The 19,256-nt window shown below is 45.0% G+C and overlaps 1 protein-coding gene across 6 annotated transcripts in view; it reads right to left on the bottom strand.

The window, feature by feature from the left end:
* Positions 1–14,928: 14,928 nt before the first annotated feature.
* Positions 14,929–19,256, bottom strand: part of DPF2 (double PHD fingers 2) — a 72,143-nt gene continuing 67,815 nt past the window's right edge. For 2 of the 6 annotated variants that reach the window (XM_056526958.1, XM_056526959.1), the window contains 3 exons: positions 16,708–16,820; positions 16,399–16,480; positions 14,931–16,080 (listed from right to left, as the gene is read on the bottom strand). In XM_056526958.1, the coding sequence (XP_056382933.1) occupies positions 16,007–16,080; positions 16,399–16,480; positions 16,708–16,820 (269 nt within the window). In that variant the 3' untranslated portion in view covers positions 14,931–16,006. Of the gene's footprint in view, positions 16,081–16,398; positions 16,481–16,707; positions 16,821–19,256 lie in introns of all 6 variants that reach the window. The other 4 variants (XM_056526956.1, XM_056526960.1, XM_056526955.1 and 1 more) reach the window with 4 other exon arrangements.

The following is a 19,256-nucleotide window of genomic DNA, read 5'->3' as shown; positions in this document are numbered from 1 at the left end:
GACCATGGGTATATGCTGCTTGCCGCTAGGAGGCTGACACTAGGCAAAAAAACAAAAGAAGGTTGGTTCCTCCTGGCAGGATATACCCGCCTCCTGACTCTGAGCAACTCAGTTTAGTGCCAAAGCAGAAAGAGAACCGACCAAGAAAGAACAGTACGAACAAAAAAAAAAACAGACAAAAGAAGGGAACCGACCATGAAAAACACCCCCGCACCACAGCGGTGAAAACAAACCAATGAGTGGGTGCTGTGTCCCCCAATAGAAGCTCAGAGAAAAAGATTTTACAGTAAGTCAAAAAAATCTACTTTTCTCGAGTGTTTCATTGGGGGGGGGGGGATACACAAGACCATGGGACAGCATAAAGCAGTCCCTGGGAAGGAAAGAACAACATCCCAGCCAGAAAAGAACTCAGGCGGATGGCAGAAATGCTGCCTGCAAAACCCTACGGCCAAAGCCTGCATCGGAGGATGCGAAGGCATGCAAATGGTAAAACTTGGCAAAAGTATGCAGAGACGACTAAGTTGTCACCTTGCAAACCTGCAGAGGCGAAGCCCCATGGCTGAAGCCCAGGAGGCCCCCACCGGGCGGGTGGAGTGAGCCGTCACTTGAAAGGGGGGTACCTGACCCTTGCAATGATACGCCTCCGAAATGGCAGAGCATATTCGCTGGGAGATAGTGGCCTTGGAAGCCCGGGAAGCACAGAGAGTCACACCGCCGGAAGGAGGAAGTTACCGACAAATAAGTTCAAACTGCCCAGACCAAGTCCAGCTTGTGAAGCTGGTGCTCCTGCAGGTAAGAAGGGGGCGGGCAGAAAGATTACCTTGTCTTGGTGAAGTACCAGAAAAGGGAAACGACAAGAGAGGCCAGCCAATTCCGACACACGGCGAATGGACGTGACTACCGACAAGGAAGGCCACCTTCCAGGAAAGCAAAAAAGGGAAACCTGACAAAGAGGCTCAAATGCAGCTCCCTGCAGAGCATCTAAAACAAGATCGAGGTCCCAAGGTGAAGTGGGGGGCCAGAACGGAGGAAGCTCATGAGCAACGGCCTGCAAAAAAGTGCGCACATGAAGGTCAGACGCAAGAGGGCGTTGGAAGAAGACAGAAAGCGCCAAAACCTGCCCATTGATGGAACTGAGGGCAAGGCGCGTTTCCAGGTCTGATTGTAAAAAGGACAAAAGATTCGTCAAGGAAAAAGAAGTGGGAGAGAAGGAACAAGCCTCGCACCAGCGGAAATAGGCCTGCCAGGTACAGTGGTAAATTCTGGCGGACGAGGGTTTCCGAGCACGGAGCATGGTTTGGATCACACTGGAAGAAAATCCACAAGCCCTCAAAACCACGGTTTCAACCGCCACGCTGTTAAACGCAGCATAAATTGGGGTGGCAGAGGGGTCCTTGGGAGAGAAGGTCAGGATGATCTGGAACACTGAAGGGAACGTCTACCACACGCGATGAGGTCAATCCACAGCAACAAGAATTGCAGAGACACCCTCCGTCTTGAGCTTCCGGACGACCCTGGGAAGAAGTTGAAGAGGATGAAAGAGGTAGGGGAGAACGAAGGGGGTCCAAGGAACCATGAGAGAGTCTACCGCTAGTGTCAGGGAATCCCGTGACCTGGAGACGAAGCGAGAGACTTTCCTTTTCCGGCGGAATGCGAAGAGATCCACATCTGGAATTCCCCAGTGGTGACAGATTTGAGCGAAGACCTCCGGGTGAAGGGACCACTTGCCCAGGTCTGTGGTGGAACAACAAAATCCGCATCAAAATTGTCGATCCCAGGAATGTGAACTGCCAATATGGCTTGAACGTGAAGTTTCGCCCAAGAGAGGATCTTGGACACTTCTTTCATGGCCGCCAAGCTGTGGTTGCCGCTTTTGATGTATGCCACGGCCGTGGTGTTGTCAGTCACACCTGTACCGGAGGACCCCGCAGCAGGCGACTCCAGTGAAGAAGACATAGGAAGATCGAACGGAGCTTCAGAACATTGATGGGGAGACCGGACTCTGACAGTGTCCAACGGCCTTGGACCGCTTACTCCTGAAAGACACATCCCCAGCCTAGGAGACTTGCATCCATGGTCAGGACATGCCAATGGAGAGGCAGGAAGGAGCGACCAGCCCAGAGGAGAGGAGACCAAAGCCACCAAAGGAGGGAGCGGCGAACTTTGAGCAGAAGTCGGAGCCCGTGGTGAAGAGACAAGAGGGATTTGTCTCACTGAGAAAGAACGGTCCACTGGCGAGGATGGTACCGAAATTGGGGGAAGGGAACTGCCTCCATGCAAGCTACCATCTTACCCAGAACAGACATGCAGTCCCGGACAGGAATCAGACCTGGCCGCCGAATCTCTGACTGAGAGATTGAGACAGAGACAGGTTGGAGTTCTCGTGGTTGATGATCCAACCGAAACTGGAAAGGGTCTGCAGATTGATGTTGAGACTGACCCGGTTCTGCTCCAGGGAGGGCGTCTTGATGAGTAGGTTGTCCAGATAGGGTAGAACCGTGGAGTAGAAGAGAGCCACCACTGCCGCTAGAGTCTTCGTGAAGACTCAGGGGGCGCAGTCACCATCCCGAAGGGCAGGGCGACAAACTGAAAATGACCTGCACATAACTGTTTAGAAGCTTCAAATCGAGAATGGGTCGGACAGTGCCGCCCTTCTTGGGAACTATGAAGAGATTGGAGTAGAACCCCGAAAACCGTTCCCGCGGAGGAAAGCTGCAGCAAGAGCGTGAGAATGAGGGGGGCGGGATCGGAAAAAACAATCCTGGGGAATAGAAGAGAATTCTATTCGAAAGCCCTGGGACACGACCTCTTGAACGCAAGCATCCTGAATGTGCGCCAGGCAAACAACCCGAAAGAGGGACCAAGGAGAAGAATCAGATGGGGGCGCACCCTCAGGCAGTGGGAGGTTTGCAAGTTCCGGATTTGGAAGAGGGGCAGTTGGAACGGGGCCCCAGATTTCCAGGAGGGACAAGACTTGAAAGATGGTGTCCTCCTATTCTGTGAGGCCGCCATTTTGTCCGGGCAGCCTGAGAAATGAAAAGAACGAAAAGGAAGAAGTCTTCCGTCGCGAGTCCGAGCAGTGTGGACAAGTTGGGGCAAGAGGAAACTCTTGCCCCCGGTAGCCTCAGAGATGATCTTATCTAGGTGCTTGCCAAAGAGACGAGACCCCAGGAAAGGAAGTTCAGTAAGGGAACGCTTAGAGGCCGCATCACCATTCCAAGCCTTAAGCCAAATGGAGCGCTGAAGAGCCACTTGATTGCCCGAGGCAAAGGCAACACAGCGAGCCGAGCTAGATCTGCCAAATCACCGGGGGAGGCACCTGCTAAAATACCCTTGTGCAATTGACCGGCCCAAACTGAGAGGGCTTTGGATACCCAAGTAGGGGCAAAAGCTGCCGCCAAAGTTGAGCCTGCTGCTTCAAAGGCGAATTTCGCCAAATATTCAATGCGCTTTTATGAGGGATCCTTTAAAAAGGAGGCTGCATCAGCCAGCGGCAGGGTAGTGGATTTAGACAGCCACAATACAGGGGGGTCCACTGTAGGAGGTGAAAACCACTTTGTAACCAGGTCCTGAGGGAAGGGAAAGAGAGCCCAAACCTTCTTAGTGCAATGGAAGCGCTTATCAGTATGCTTCTAGGCTGCCTCTAACAGCTCGTCAAATCCAGTGTGTGGACCGATCCTGAAGTTCCTGTAGGTGGAAGGTGTCCCTGACTGCCGACACCAAACAGTCCACCAAATCTGACATACGGGAAGTCTCTTCTGAGTCAGAGAGGAACCGAATCGAGACGAACCGAGTCCACAAGAGCCCCTGGGGCCCAGGAGCACACCGTAGGAGTCCTAGAACGGGTGGAGGTGGACTGGGAGTGGACACTGGGTTACCGGTTGCGGCGGCAGCACCTGGAGGAGTTGGATATGGAGCGTGAGCAGTGGCCTGAGGGCCCTGCACATCTGGATTCAGGATTCATTGATTCAGAGGAGAGGTGACCCGGTCAGCCACGGGAGGGCCATAGAGAATGGTGGGAGGAGGGTGGGTTAGGGGATCAACTGTTGTCTCCCTGGGAGACAAACGCAAGGAGGACCGCCTCAAAGCGGAAACCACCTCCTGGGAGACCCTGGCCAAATTGGAGATTGTCTGATAAAGGGAGGAGACCCACTGAGGAGTGGAATCAGACCTCTCGCAGTCCGGCGGGTCATCCTGAACAGTAGCCCGGGGAGGAATGGACCACAAGGATGCACAGGCGGGCAGGTAGGCTCAGTTGACCTGCCTGGCATTTTGGTTTTACGGCCTGAACAGGCATAAGTGACCAGCAAAGGGCCGCTTGTCAGTGAGGGGGGGGCTCGGACAGGAGTAGACACTATTAAGTATGACAGCCAGACAGACAAGGAGTGACCTCACCCAAGATCCTGTGTTAACTCTTGAAGGGTCCAGCTGGAGCAGACAGCAGCGCAAGATGACCGCAAAAAGGTAGAGCAGGCTGAGAAGTGAGTCCAGCCAGGTCCATACTGGTTCAGAAGCCGGGACCTACTGACCCCTGCAAGGCACACAGCCTCCAGAGTGGCAAGAGCCATGACACCCAGGGTGCACGCTTTACCCCCATAGAAGTAGAAGGGGGGAGGAGAAAAGCAGCCCCCTGCAGTGTGCACTCCCACATTACAGGCTGCTCACGCACGCAACAAGCGATGGGCCAGGGGCAGCAGAGGAGTTCACACAACCCCAAGGGAAACATACTCTCCCACATAGACATACTAACCTAGGTAGTCTTCGACCAGCTAGGGCCATCTGCCTTAAGCCAGCCCAGCTGGCAAACGGGGGACCTGACCTTGGGTACACCACCAGGTGTTGATGACGAGGAGGGGTTAACAGCCCATGCAGCAATGCACCGTGCCCTTAGCTTGCAGGTGGGGCAACAGGCAGCGCCATGCTCCTGTCAGCCCATGCTAGAAAACACAAAAAAAGGAAAGAAAATCTAACTGTAGCTAGATACTAGGAAAAATACATAAGAAATAAGACCTGTGTCTGCCTCCTGCTGACTAAGCTAAAACTGAGCTGCTCAGAGTCAGAAGGCGGGTATACCCGGTCAGGAAGAGACAACCTTTTGGTTGTTTTTTTGTTTTGCCTAGTGTCAGCCTCCTAGTGGCAAGCAGCATATACCTATGGTCCTGTGTCCTCCAATGAAGCGCTCAAGAAATATCAATATCCAGTAAAGACTATTGCACTTATGCCCATATACAATGGTCCTGATTTACTACTGTAAACCTAAAAAGTTTTGTGGGGTCGTGCTCAAATTGACTAACTCTCCAGTTTACTGAGAAAACCCAAAAAAGGGGACCATTAAGGGAAAGTGGGCGGTCACCAAAATGGGTATGTTCAACATTTTCCCAAAAACCCAACATATTTAGGCCAGAATTCCACTGAGGTTTTTTCCTGGCAGGAAAACTGCCATGGATTTTCCTTGCGTTTGGCAATTTTACTGGCGTTTTTCCAGTTTTGTCCCCTGTGGCAGTTTTCTCACTATCTTCTGGGTACCACTCTGTGGGTCAGATGCTGAGCGCCCAGTCCACAGAGTGTAAGGAGATGAGGAGTGATGTATAGCATCACTACTCCCCTCCCCCAGCCGTATACAGGGGTGCATAGTGTACCCATGTATACTGTACAGGAATCCTGTCACCAGACTGACAGGACTCCCTGCTCCTATAGCCCTTTGGGCTGTATACAGGATATACAGCTATCTATAGATAGCTGTATATAGTGTGTACAGAACACGAGGTCCACTTACCTTCCTTGCTCCCTGTCGGGTCTGTGTAGCTCTGCCCCCTAGTGATGATGGCATTAGGGGGCTGAGCAACAGACAGGAGCCAGGCTAATAAGTCTGAAGCTCTGTTCACATTGTCCGTTTTGTATAATGTGAACAGACCCTTCTGCCAGTGTCTACAGGGAGACTCCAGCTGTTGCTAAACTACAACTACCAGCATGCCCAGAAAGCCAAAGGCTGTCTGGGCATGCTGGGAGTTGTAGTTTTTCACCAATTGGGAGGCTCCCTGTTTAGGAAGACATTGCATTATCGGCGCCCTCCCCAGCGGAGAATGCCAAAAATGTGCTAACCATTTTTTATTTTCTTCTGGTTTTAGATCTGTGTATGCAAAGGACTACGGCGGATTCGATGGATTACGGTGGATGAACTGTTTTTTTTTCTTCTTCTTTTAATAAAATGGTTAATGAGGGCTGTGGGGGAGTGCTTTTTAAAATAAAAAATTTTTCCCAATGTGTTTTTTTTATTGAATTTTCAGGCTTAGTAGTGGAAGCCGGTCTTATTGACGGAATCCATTACTAAGCCAGGGCTTAGCATTAGCCCCAAAAACAGCTAGTGCTAACCCCCAATTATTACCCCGGTACCCACCACCACAGGGGTGCCGGGAAGAGCTGGTACAAACAGGCCCAGAGCATCAAAAAATGGCGCTCCTGGGCCTAGGCGGTAACAGGCTGGCATTATTTAGGCTGGGGAGGGCCAGAAACAATCGTCCTCGCCCACCCTGGTAACGTCAGGCTGTTGCTGTTTGGTTGGTATTGTGCCGAGAAGGAAAATACAGGGAATCCTATGCTTTATTTGAAAAAAAAATGCATAGGGTTCCCTGTATTTTCATTCTCAGCACTATACCAACCATACAGAAAAGCCTGACAGTAACAATGGTCCTCGCCCACCCTGGTAACGTCAGGCTTTTCTGTATGGTTGGTATAGTGCCGAGAATGAAAATACAGGGAACCCTATGCATTTAAAAAAAATAAATAAAGCATAGGATTCCCTGTATTTTCATTCTCAGCACAATACCAACCAAACAGCAACAGCAACAGCCTGACGTTACCAGGGTGGACCATTGTCACTGGCCCTCCCCAGCCTAAATAATGCCAGCCTGTTACCGCCTAGGCCCAGGAGCGCAATTTTTGATGCTCCGGGCCTGTTGGTACCGACTCTTCCCGGCACCCCTGTGGCGGTGGGTATCGGGGTAATAATTGGAGTTTAGCGCTAGCTGCTTTTGGGGCTAACGCTAAGCCCTGCCTTAGTAATGGATTCCATCAATAAGACCGGCTTCCACTACTAAGCCTGAAAATTCAATAAAAAAAAACACATTGGAAAAATTATTTTATTTTAAAAAACACTCCCACAGCCCTCGTTAACCATTTTATAAAAAATAAATAAATAAAAAAAACTGTTCATCCGCCATAAGCCTCTGCATACACGGATCTGAAATGAGAAGAAAAAAAAAAATATTGGTTAGGACATTTATGGCGCTCTTCACTGGGAAGAGAGCCCATAATGCAATCTCTACTCAAACAGGGAGCCTACAATTGGTGCAAAACTACAACTCCCAGCATGCCCAGACAGCCTTTGACTGTCTGGGCATGCTGAGAATTGTAGTTTAGCAACAGCTGGAGTCTCCCTGTCCTGGAGGAAACTGCCAGAAGGTTCTGTTCACATTATACAAAACGGACAATGTGAAGAGAGCTTTAGACTAAACAGCCTGGCTCCCGTCTGAAGCTCCGCCCCCTAATGACGTCATCACTAGGAGGCAGAGCTACACTGACCCAGCAGGGACTGGAGGGAGGAAAGGGATTTCATCTTCTGTATACACTATATACAGCTATCTATAGATAGCTGTATATACTGTATACCAATCAAAAGGGTTAACCTAGACTGTCCAGCAGTGTAAATTAACTCTTTCCTTGCCAGGCTTGCGCATAGCGCACAACTCAGCAAGGGGGTAAGTAAGCCTGCAAAGTGTATACTGTATACACATTGCAGGCTAACTAAGTTCTTGCTGGGCAGTAGATATACGATGTATATCTACTGCTCAGCATCAGCTGTTCTCCCGGTTCTGTAGCTGTGAGTACAGCTGATCCCGACATTCACATCAGGAGGATTTCACAGGGGGTGTCAGGAGGAATGACATCTGCTGTGATCCGTTTCTTACTGCAGGTACTACTACTCCCAACATGGAGCACACTCTGCTCCATGCTGGGAGCTGTAGTACCTGCAGTAAGAATCAGATAACAGCAGATGTCACTCCTCCTGACACCCGCTGTGATCCTCCTGTATAATGTATAGATGTATCTATGGTCCCCTGCACTGATGTATACGGTATATACACCTATTCATATTTCCCACAGAGAGTTGTGAGTGGCTGGAACCATCTGGCCAACCACAGCTCTGCGGGAAATATAAATAGGTGTATATATACGGCTGCATCTATACATTATACGGGCGGATTGCAAAGGGGCGATATGTCAATTAGCACAGGTACTACTACTCCCATCATGGAACAGTGTGTTCCATGCTGTGAGTAGTAGAACTACGTAAAAAAAATGTAAAATTTTTAATTTCGTTAAATACAATTTTTTCCATTACTACTATATCTTTTTATTATTATTTTTTTAATGATACCCTATGACATTTTATTAAAAAAAGGTATCTCCATCACTTTTTTGGCTCGGTGGCCATCCACCATCTACTGTATAACATCTAAGACATTATATCAGCTTGTCCGGCACCTTTTATCTGTTTTACCATCAATGAGGAACTTTTACAGTGACTAAATAGGAGTGGGCAAAAAACTGTGGTACTCCAGCACCTGCAAGTGCACTGCAGGCGCTCCCACCACCCAACTTACATTTTCCATCTGTTCCTCATACCTCCCGAGACTGTTTGAGCTATGTCCATTAATTTTAATTTTTAACTTTCATGTCAAATTATTTGAAGAGTTTTTGTCTAACTTTTACTCTAAGCGCTGTAAGGTAGTGCCAGGATCCAGCACTTTTTTTATAGTGTTATGTATATGTATTGTATCAAATAAATATTGTTACACTTTGGACATGGTCAGCACATGATTTACTAGTATCTATTTATCCCCTGGATTTGTTTGTTACAACACAACAACACTAACCAAGACCGCTTTCTTTCACATCCACACAATCCTTTACTGACACACACCATACAATACACTCATCACATCCATTACCTATTTATTTTTACTTTATCACTTATTTATTTATTTTTTACCCAGTCCTTGAGAACCAGCCAATACTTTCTGCTTTATATTATTTTCTCCAGTGGTTTGAGGATACCATTTTAGGCTAATTTCTCAGACAATACACTATTTAGATAGATAGAGTACCCTCACCTAGTGTTATCTGTTTATACATGCAGAAACAACTACTCCTCAAAATTCTGGACTGATCATTAGGCACATGTGGGACACAAAGGGTTACTATTTAAAATTAAAATAAAAAATTATATATATATATAAAAAAAATAAAAAAAACACACTTCACATTATGTGTCAAAACTTTTGACCACATTGGCTTGAGTTCTGCTGCAATCACTAGTTATTAGCTGGGGAAGTTTGCGGCAGCACACAGCTCACTCCCCTGCTGTTAATCCAATTCAGCCTTTTTTGCTATAGAAGTCTATTGCAGCGAAAAGGTCTGATCTTCCAATCATGAAGCGGGATGCTGTGCACTTCCCCTTCTTTTAACTAGCAATCGCAACTGGACTCAGGAAAGCAGCCAATGAGACCAAAACTTTTGGTTTCATTCTGGCTGCCATATTTGGAGTCGGGAAGGAATTTTTACCTCTAGTATGAGGGTTTTTTGCCTTCCTCTGGATTAACTCAGTAGGGACTCATTAGGGATATAGGTTGAACTTGATGGACTCTGGTCTTTTTTTTTCAACCTTATGAACTATGTTACTATGTTTATGTTACATGTCTGGGCAAAAGATTTTTCTAAGGATAGTTATGCTTTAACCCCTTAAGGACACATGACGTTCTCATACGTCTCCATTTCCGAGTCCTTAAGGACACATGACGTATGAGAACGTCATGTGTTTTACCGGCCCCCCGCAACCATCTGGAGCGGAGCCGGTCCCCGATGCCTGCTGAAATCGTTCAGCAGGCATCGGGGCATATCGCCCAGGGGGGTCATTATGACCCCCCATGTCGGCGATGGCCGCAGATCGCTGGACAATTCAGTCCAGCGATCTGCGGCGGATTCCGGGTCAATCGGGTCTCCAGTGACCCGGTGACCCGGAATTATTGGCTGATCGGGGCCGTCAGAGACGGCCCCGAACAGCCAGAGCCAGCAGGGGTGAGGTGGCACTGGTGCCACCTCACGATCGCCCTGATTCGTCGGCCGGATTACCGGCCGACCAATCAGGGCGCATGCTGCGGGTGTCACTCCCGCAACCCGCTCCGCCCCTCTTCCGGAGGACGTGAGCGGGTGCGGGACGTGCACCCCTGGTGCTGGGGACCCCGATCCCCGGCGACCCTGTTGGGATCGGGGCCCCAGGAGCAGCAGCGGCGGCGGCGACGACGACGAGGGACTGACCTGTGCGGCTGGATCGTTGGAGGTGAGTGACAGCCTCCTGCTGTTGCTTAGCAACAGCTCCCAGCATGCAAAAAGGGCATGCTGGGAGCTGTAGTTATGCAACAGCAGGAGGCAGACCACCACAACTCCCAGCATGCCCTTATGGGCATGCTGGGACTTGTAGTTTTGCAACAGCTGGAGGCACATTCTTTCTATGTAAAAGTGTACCTTCAGCTGTTGTGTAACTACAACTCCCAGCTTGCACAATCAGCTAAAGTGCATGCTGGGAGTTGTAGTGGTGCATCTGGTGGTTGCATAACTACAACTCCCAGCATGCCCGTTGGCTGTCGGTGACTGCTGAGAGTTGTAGTTTTGCAACAGCTGAAGGCACACTGAGTTAAGTAGCAAACCAGTGTGTCTCCAGCTGTTGCATAACTACAATCCCCAGCATCCCCAGCCAAAGTAGTATGCCTCCAGCTGTTGCATAACTACAACACCCAGCATGCCCTTCCGCTGTCCGTACATGCTGGGGGTTGTAGCTTTTTGCAACAGCTGAAGGCACACTGGTTGCAAAACACTGAGTTTGTTACCAAACTCGGTGTTTCACAACCAGTGTGGCTCCAGCTGTTGCAAAACTACAACTCCCAGCATGCACTGATAGACCGTACATGCTGGGAGTTGTAGTTTTGCAACAGCTGGATGTTTCTCCCCCCCCAATGTGAATGTACAGGGTACACTCACATGGGCGGAGGATTACAGTAAGTATCCGGCTGCAAGTTTGAGGTGCGGCAAAATTTCTGCCGCAGCTCAAACTGCCAGCGAGAAACTACTGTGAACCCCCCGCCCGTGTGACTGTACCCTAAAAACACTACACTACACTAACACACAATAAAATAAAAAGTAAAAAACACTACATATACACATACCCCTACACAGCCCCCCTCCCCTCCCCAATAAAAATGAAAAACGTCTGGTATGCCACTGTTTCCAAAACGGAGCCTCCAGCGGTTGCAAAACTACAACTCCCAGCATGCACTGATAGACCGTACATGCTGGGAGTTGTAGTTTTGCAACAGCTGGATGTCCCCCCCCCCCCCCCCCAATGTGAACGTACAGGGTACACTCACATGGGCGGAGGATTACAGTAAGTATCCGGCTGCAAGTTAGAGCTGCGTCAAATTTTCTGCCGTAGCTCAAACTGCCAGCGAGAAACTACTGTGAACCCCCGCCCGTGCGACTGTACCCTAAAAACACTACACTAACACAAAATAAAATAAAAAGTAAAAAACACTACATATACACATACCCCTATACAACCCCCCTCCCCAATAAAAATGAAAAACGTCTGGTACGCCACTGTTTCCAAAACGGAGCTTCCAGCTGTTGCAAAACAACTACTCCCAGTATTGCCAGATAGCCGTTGACTGTCCAGGCATGCTGGGAGTTTTACAACAGCTGGAGGCACCCTGTTTGGGAATCACTGGCGTAGAATACCCCTATGTCCACCCCTATGCAAGTCCCTAATTTAGGCCTCAAATGCGCATGGCGCTCTCACTTTGGAGCCCTGTCGTATTTCAAGGCAACAGTTTAGGGCCACATATGGGGTATCGCCGTACTCGGGAGAAATTGGGCTTCAAATTTTGGGGGGTATTTTCTGCTATTACCCTTTTAAAAAAATGTTAAATTTTTGGGAAAACAAGCATTTTAGGTAAAAAAAATATATATTTTTTTACATATGCAAAAGTCGTGAAACACCTGTAGGGTATTAAGGTTCAAATTACCCCTTGTTACGTTCCCCGAGGGGTCTAGTTTCTAAAATGGTATGCCATGTGTTTTTTTTTTTTGCTGTCCTGGCACCATAGGGGCTTCCTAAATGCGGCATGCCCCCAGAGCAAAATTCGCTTTCAAAAAGCCAAATGTGACTCCTTCTCTTCTGAGACCTGTAGTGCGCCAGCAGAGCACTTTTCACACCCATATGGGGTGTTTTCTGAATCGGGAGAAATTGGGCTTCAAATTTTGGGGGGTATTTTCTGCTATTACCCTTTTTAAAAATGTAAAATTTTTGGGAAACCAAGCATTTTAGGTAAAAAAAATATCTATTTTTTTTACATATGCAAAAGTCGTGAATCACCTGTAGGGTATTAAGGTTCACTTTACCCCTTGTTACGTTCCCTGAGGGGTCTAGTTTCCAAAATGGTATGCCATGTTTTTTTTTTGCTGTCCTGGCACCATAGGGGCTTCCTAAATGCGGCATGCCCCCCAAAAACCATTTGTCGCTCCTTCCCTTCTGAGCCCTCTACTGCGCCCGCCGAACAATTAACATACACATATGAGGTATGTGCTTACTCGAGAGAAATTGGGTTTCAAATACAAGTAAAAATTTTCTCCTTTTTATCAAATTTTGGGATTTTTCACCAAGAAAGGATGCAAGTTACCATAAAATTTTACCACTAAGTTAAAGTAGAATATGTCACGAATAAACAATCTCGGAATCAGAATGATAACTAAAAGCATTCCAGAGTTATTAATGTTTAAAGTGACAGTGGTCAGAATTGCAAAAAACGCTCCGGTCCTTAAGGTATAAAATAGCCTGGTCCTTAAGGGGTTAAAAATCAGAAGCCAATACTTACAATGATCTAATATAGACTACTTGGCCATGCATTCATTTGAGTATTAAAAGCATTGACGTCCACAAATAGTGGCTTCAGCTATGATTTAGATCCAGAGCTTTTACCCACATTTTCCCTTGGCCACTTCCTTCCATATTAAGTAATACAGATAAATCCACTAAGATTATTTTTTCATTTTAGGATTTGAAACCAGCAGCAATTAGAAAAAAAAAAAAAAAAAGATATAAAACCCAGCACAAAGCATTTAGTTCTTAATAAAGTAAAGCCACAACAGATTAAAACTGACCTGTTTCCTGTAACTTAATAAGTCTAAGAGTTTAATGTATTAAAAATAAGTTACATGTCAGTCACATAAACCACTCCGTATTTGACCTCAATCTCTGCCAAAGTGCTACCATGTTTAGTGTTCTGTGTCTTTTCTCCTGGCTTGTGCTTTTATAGGGGTCTCCAAAATCTTAAGAAATGTATAATAACAAAAGGTTTCCTTCATTCCTGCAAGAACAGTTAATGGGAGAATTTTTAAGGGCATTTTCACACTGCTGAATTCTGCGCACAAATTCCACCTTGAATGAGAGGTTCCATTGACTTCAATGGTCTTTTTGCTGCTCTGTTCACACTGAGGAATTTCAGAGGAAGAGGAACTGTATTCTGTTCATTCTTCTGACAAACTTTGCATGTAAAAGCCCATTTAAGTCAATGGGACTTTATAGTTTCTGGTGAAATTAGCTTTGAGCTAAATTAGTACAGAATTGATGCTGAATTTACACACTGAACTTTCCTCAATGTGAACATACCCTTAAAGGATACGTCTCATGCTAGAAAACTTATCCCCTATCTGAAAGAAAGGGTTTTAGATCATGGGGGTGTCCGAGCACTGCCCCCCGTGATCTCCTTTACAGAGCCCCTGTGCTGTAACACAGGAGCGTGTTACAACCCCCGCCCGAACCGGAGGCCGCCACACCGTTCGGCAACCTTCAGCTCTCCCATAGAGTTTTATGGAGGGGAAGTGGCGGCTTCCGCTTTGGGCAGGGGTTGTGATTCGCTCCTGTGCTAAAGCACAGGGGCTCCATAGAGGAGATCGCAGGGGGCCCCCAGCGCTCGAATCCCCCGCAATCTAAAACTTTTCCCCTATCCAAAGGATAAGGGATAAGTTTTCTAGCATGAGACTTTTCCTTTAAGAACTTGGGTATGCATATTTTATAATGTAGTTTTACAGGTTTGTAAATATGCTATAATTAAGTAAGTAAAATCTGCCCTTTTTCACATAACTCAGCCAGCCAATGCATTCTGTGTAGTGACGTTGCTATAAGGCTATCATATACATTAGAAAAAAAGTCCAACATGGCAGGACTGGCACACTGTCTAATGCAGTGTTTCTCAACCAGTGTATCTCCAGTTGTTGCAAAACTAGAACTCCCAGCATGCACGGACAGTGAAGGGAAAAGAAGTCTATGTACACTGCCCAAAAACTTAGCTCTGGTCATGCCCCTGAAATGAAGAAAATGAAGCTGTGCACCATGGAGGGGCTCTCAGCATTTCAATAACAGCAAGGAGAGCACTAACATCACTTTGTCAGCACTGTAAAGGGATAATGTAACAAAACCATGCAGGCTTTTAAAATTATTTTAGAAGCACAGCTATACTAAAAATGCTTACCATCGAAGGGAGAAAACCACTTTACAGTCTACAAAATCTGAGAACTAATCCCAAGTTCTTCCTGTTTTTTATAGAAAGGAAATGAAAATGTATTGTGTGGGAACTCCCCCTTAGGGTGCTCATCATATAGCGCCAATGCTGAAATTCTGGAGGACTATATCAAAGACAATACTTTTAAATCAAGTTTTTGGTCATTTCTATATTTTTCCCAGATTCCCTTAGGCGGCCAACCAGTAGTGCTTGGCGTAGTTGCTATATTCTCTCAGAGAAAGTCAATCAAAATATGCTTGAATTTGTTTTACTAAAGTAAACTGACATTACAAAATATATTCTTTGTTTCACAATAGATTCCCTTTATTTCCACGGAGTCAAGTGAGAGGTCTAATGCGACACTCGCTCCCTAACAGCCCACAAACGTGCTAGATGCCACTTATTCTGGTGAACATGCAACATGAAGCAAGAGTTCTCAAACATTTTGACACGAGTACAATTCATAACTTGTTCACCAAGATACAAAAAAAAAATGATATCAAGTTTGCTAAATACAATGATTATTTTATTTTTCTTTAAGTTAAAATTTCCTATGCTATACTGATCACTGGATACTGACATGGGACTATAGATCTAAATGCCCATCAGCCACTTCCCCTTTAATCCAGGTATTTAAAAAAATATATATGTATACTCTAGAAAAATAATGAATATTGCAACTTCTTTAAATGTTGTAAGCATTTAGTAAGCAATAAAAGGGTGGGTTCCAGGCCCAGGAGATGCAGCAGATATGGCACTGGAAGGTTGTATTTTTCGGGAAGAGGCTGACAGCTTTTGATAAATTAGTAAAGAATAGTCATACACAAGAATTCACTCTTCCCATTTACGCCAGATAGCCCCAGGGAAGGAAAACACCATACGGTATGTGTTGATGTACCTAAGAGAGTCTGAGTTAAGGATCTACATACATTTTCCGTATGCGCCAGCATTTTACACCTCTAACATCTATACTAGAACGCAGGTAAACCTGGGATCACCTGCTCACGTGTTGTTTTCCAGTGCTTGTAGGTTTGAACAGATGGTGTTTTTATATGGAGATTCTCAGTCACATGAGATTTTCCAGCAGTTAAAAGGTTCATTTAATAAGACTGAATACTTTAAGTCTACTAATAACCCAATATATTGTCAAAGAACGGTGACAGTCAAAGGACACACTGTGCATATTTATGTGAGGGCACACATGCATATACACAATTTGTGGATTAGGAAACATTAAAAAAAAAAAAATCTGCTTTATTCCATAAAGTGGTGAAAGATCAGGTCCACAAGCTCCGCAGTGTTCCTCACCCTGTATTGTCTATTTGAGTAAAATGTCAGGAGTTTTGGTTCTGATAAATAGAAGCTTTGTCTTTAAGAAGAGCCAGGCACAAATGACAACTCCAGCTTCCTACAAAAAAAAAAAAACAAGGGTAAGCAAAGTTTATTAAGAATGCAAATTATAGGTAAAAAATAATGTAAAAGTAATGTGTTTGCACACAATGGGGGAGATTTATCAAAACCTGTGCAGAGGAAGTGTGGTGCAGTTGCCCATAGCAACCAATCAGATTGCTTCTTTCATTTTCCACAGGCCTCTAAAGAGGCCTGTGGAAAATGAAAGAAGCAATCTGATTGGTTGCTATGGGCAACTGCACCACTCTTCCTCTGCACAGGTTTTGATCAATCTCCCCCAATGTTTTTCTTCTTGAAATTGCTAAATTTCACTTACCCTCAGGAGGCTCGGCCATCGGAGGAGATAGGCAGTACATATGATATCCTCTATCGCAGTCATCACAGAACAGCAACTGGTCCTATGAAAACAAGGGGCTCAGAAAACTTCAAAGCCATTACACATAAATGTCTAGACAAACACAGGATCTACAGAACTAATAGAGTAAACCAAGGATGATATGTAGTAAAATTAAATAGTTCCTTTAGACAGATAATTTTTCTTAAGCAAATAAATCACTAACTATAGGTCAGTGCACAGAGATGCTAGTGTACAGTGAAAGTTTTAATTTAACTTGCATTTACTCACATCATTTTCCGAAGTTCCACAAATGTTGCAGCACTTGCACTCAATGCATTGCCAGCGGTACGTCTTTACTGCCGCCATCATCACGGGTGTAAACTGCAAACAGGAGGGGTGCCCTGTGACCGCAAGAAAAACGGGGCTCAGAGTAGGGTCCAAAATTTTAAATGCGCGAATAACACTTTACTGTCTCAAAATTTTGCCACAGTGTAGCTTGAGGGTCTGTTCATATAACGGAATCAGGAACAGGTATAAGCCCTATATAGCTAGTAACTATTCTTCAGTGGAAGTTGCTTTCTCAGCCATACAGCACGAGATATCCCAATAAAATGGAAAAGAAACATGCTATTAAATGATGAGTGAGTAAAGGAAACCATGGTCATAATACCCCATAGAAAACAGGTGAGAAACTATTTTCCCAAAGTTAACCCACATATCTTGTGCCTTCAAAATAAAGTTGAATTTTGTGCTCTTATTTTTTTCAGTACATGGACCTTGCTCAAGCGACGTGAAAAAATAGTCTAGAGTTATAGTCTCTCCTCCAAACCACCAATGTAGACAATCAGCATAAAAATCCTTTTTGTGTAGTCACATTACTCGCCCAAGTACACCTTAATGCCCACCTTTTAACACAATGGTTTTTTATGTGTGCAACGTGCCAGTAAATTCCTTAAATGGGCATTGTCACTTAGAAACATTTTTTGTCACATTACAGAGACAAGTCAAAAGTTTTGATCGGGCAGGGTTTCAGTGCTGAGACCCCCACTGATCAGGAGAATGAGAAGGAAAAAGTGTTCAGTGTTGCTGTTCTTTCCCTGGCTCGTTGAGATCTTTGTCTTGCTTCTGTATTATAAGTCTATGGAGCAGTGAGAGAAGCATCGCTACAGCTGAACGGCAATGCTGGGCACTTCTCCCAGCTCACTGCAGAGATCCTGACCAATTCAAACTTTTGAAATGTCTCTAACACGCCAAACGCTTTTCTAAGTGACAGTGACATGTTAAGGCGATACCGTCCTTTAAATTCACTTTTGACATGTCAAAAGTTGGGATCAGTCAGGATCTCAGTGGTAAGTCCCTTCCAATCATCAGTTATAGCTAGGTATACTACGCACAAGTGTGCTTTACTCCCCAGCTATAACTGGAGGACCGAATGCTGGTTAGGGGAGTGAAGAACGCTTCTGCGTACTTCACCCGGCTTTAACTAATATTTGAAGGGTACCTCAGCACAGAAACCCTGACTAGTCTTAACTTTTGACATGTCTGTGCAAAAAGTTAAAAGTTTATGAAAATGACAGTAATGCTTTAATAGTGACTGGAGCTAAAAAAAAAAATTGATACACAAATCCTTGTCCCCTTGTGAAAAAATATTCTGGATGCCTGCCGCTGCCACTGGGGGAAGGTAAGGAACTCATTGCACACTTATTATTTCAGTTTATAAACTATATGCTGTAAGTTTCTAAATCTAATCTAATGGTGTCCACAGGCAGCTAGATTTTTACATTTTAACTATGTCAATGAAGGAGATTTGGAACTCTGTATAAGAATAAGAAAGCACTGACCAGTATAAAGAATTATTAAGACATTAATCCTCAGATTGAGCCATTTTTGATAAAAAAAAAAAAAAAAAGGGGGGCAGATATAGATATAAATAGGAAATCACCAATTAGGCTCGTGATATAATAAAATTTAGCTTTTACTGGGGTTATAATAAAACTTTGCTTTTAATGGAGGGGGTTATTTCTCTCCATTTGGTAGGGTTGTTTAGTGTAGGTCTTCACCTGTACCCCCTTTTCCCCATCCCAGCACCTTTTATTTTGTTGTGCATTTTGTTATAATTTTATCCGATTGAAGTAAAAGCTAAGTTTTATTTTATCACGAGCCTAATTGGTGATTTCATATTTATATGTATATTTACATTTATTCACCAAGGGACATTTCATCTAATTGGTCCTGGGTACCATTTATCCTCTGCCCAAATCGTCGCATCACCCAAAAATAAATAAAAAAGTGCACAAGGATGGAATTCCATGTAAACTGTGATCATTCAACTTTCTGAAAAAAATAAAAAATAATCAACTGTGAAAGCTACATGCAAGTATTGTGTACATCTAAAAGAAAATAAACGAAGATGATGGCTATGCCATCAGTTTATTACGCCTAAACTAAAAAATAAATATCATCTATTAGACCGCAATACAGGAAACTGATGCACCACAACTTTGGAAAAAATAAGCCACACAGTGTCATATGTTTCATTATATTCTCTTTGAGCAAGAGCAGACTTTGGTTGCAAAACATTAACCCACACAGATTTCTTTGTATACAGAGGGCTCCGTCTGTTGCATTGAATCCACATTTATTTGCATAGTTATATTAGGTTGCATTCATTATAAAGAACAATGACATCTGGCGGTTTTCAATAATTTAATTACAGTTACATGTTACTTTATTGCACCACAATTAAAGTGTCTCTAAGTTATTATTATTTTTTTTCTTTCCAACTGTCAGCTAGCAATATGGAGAGGCAATAGAAGAGGCACTAATTGTTCTCTCTT

The sequence above is a fragment of the Hyla sarda genome, chromosome 6 (genome assembly GCF_029499605.1).
Source record: "Hyla sarda isolate aHylSar1 chromosome 6, aHylSar1.hap1, whole genome shotgun sequence".
NCBI classification, from domain to species: domain Eukaryota; kingdom Metazoa; phylum Chordata; class Amphibia; order Anura; family Hylidae; genus Hyla; species Hyla sarda.
Note: the sequence above shows the minus strand (reverse complement) of the source record. Positions and strands in the feature narration are given on the sequence as shown.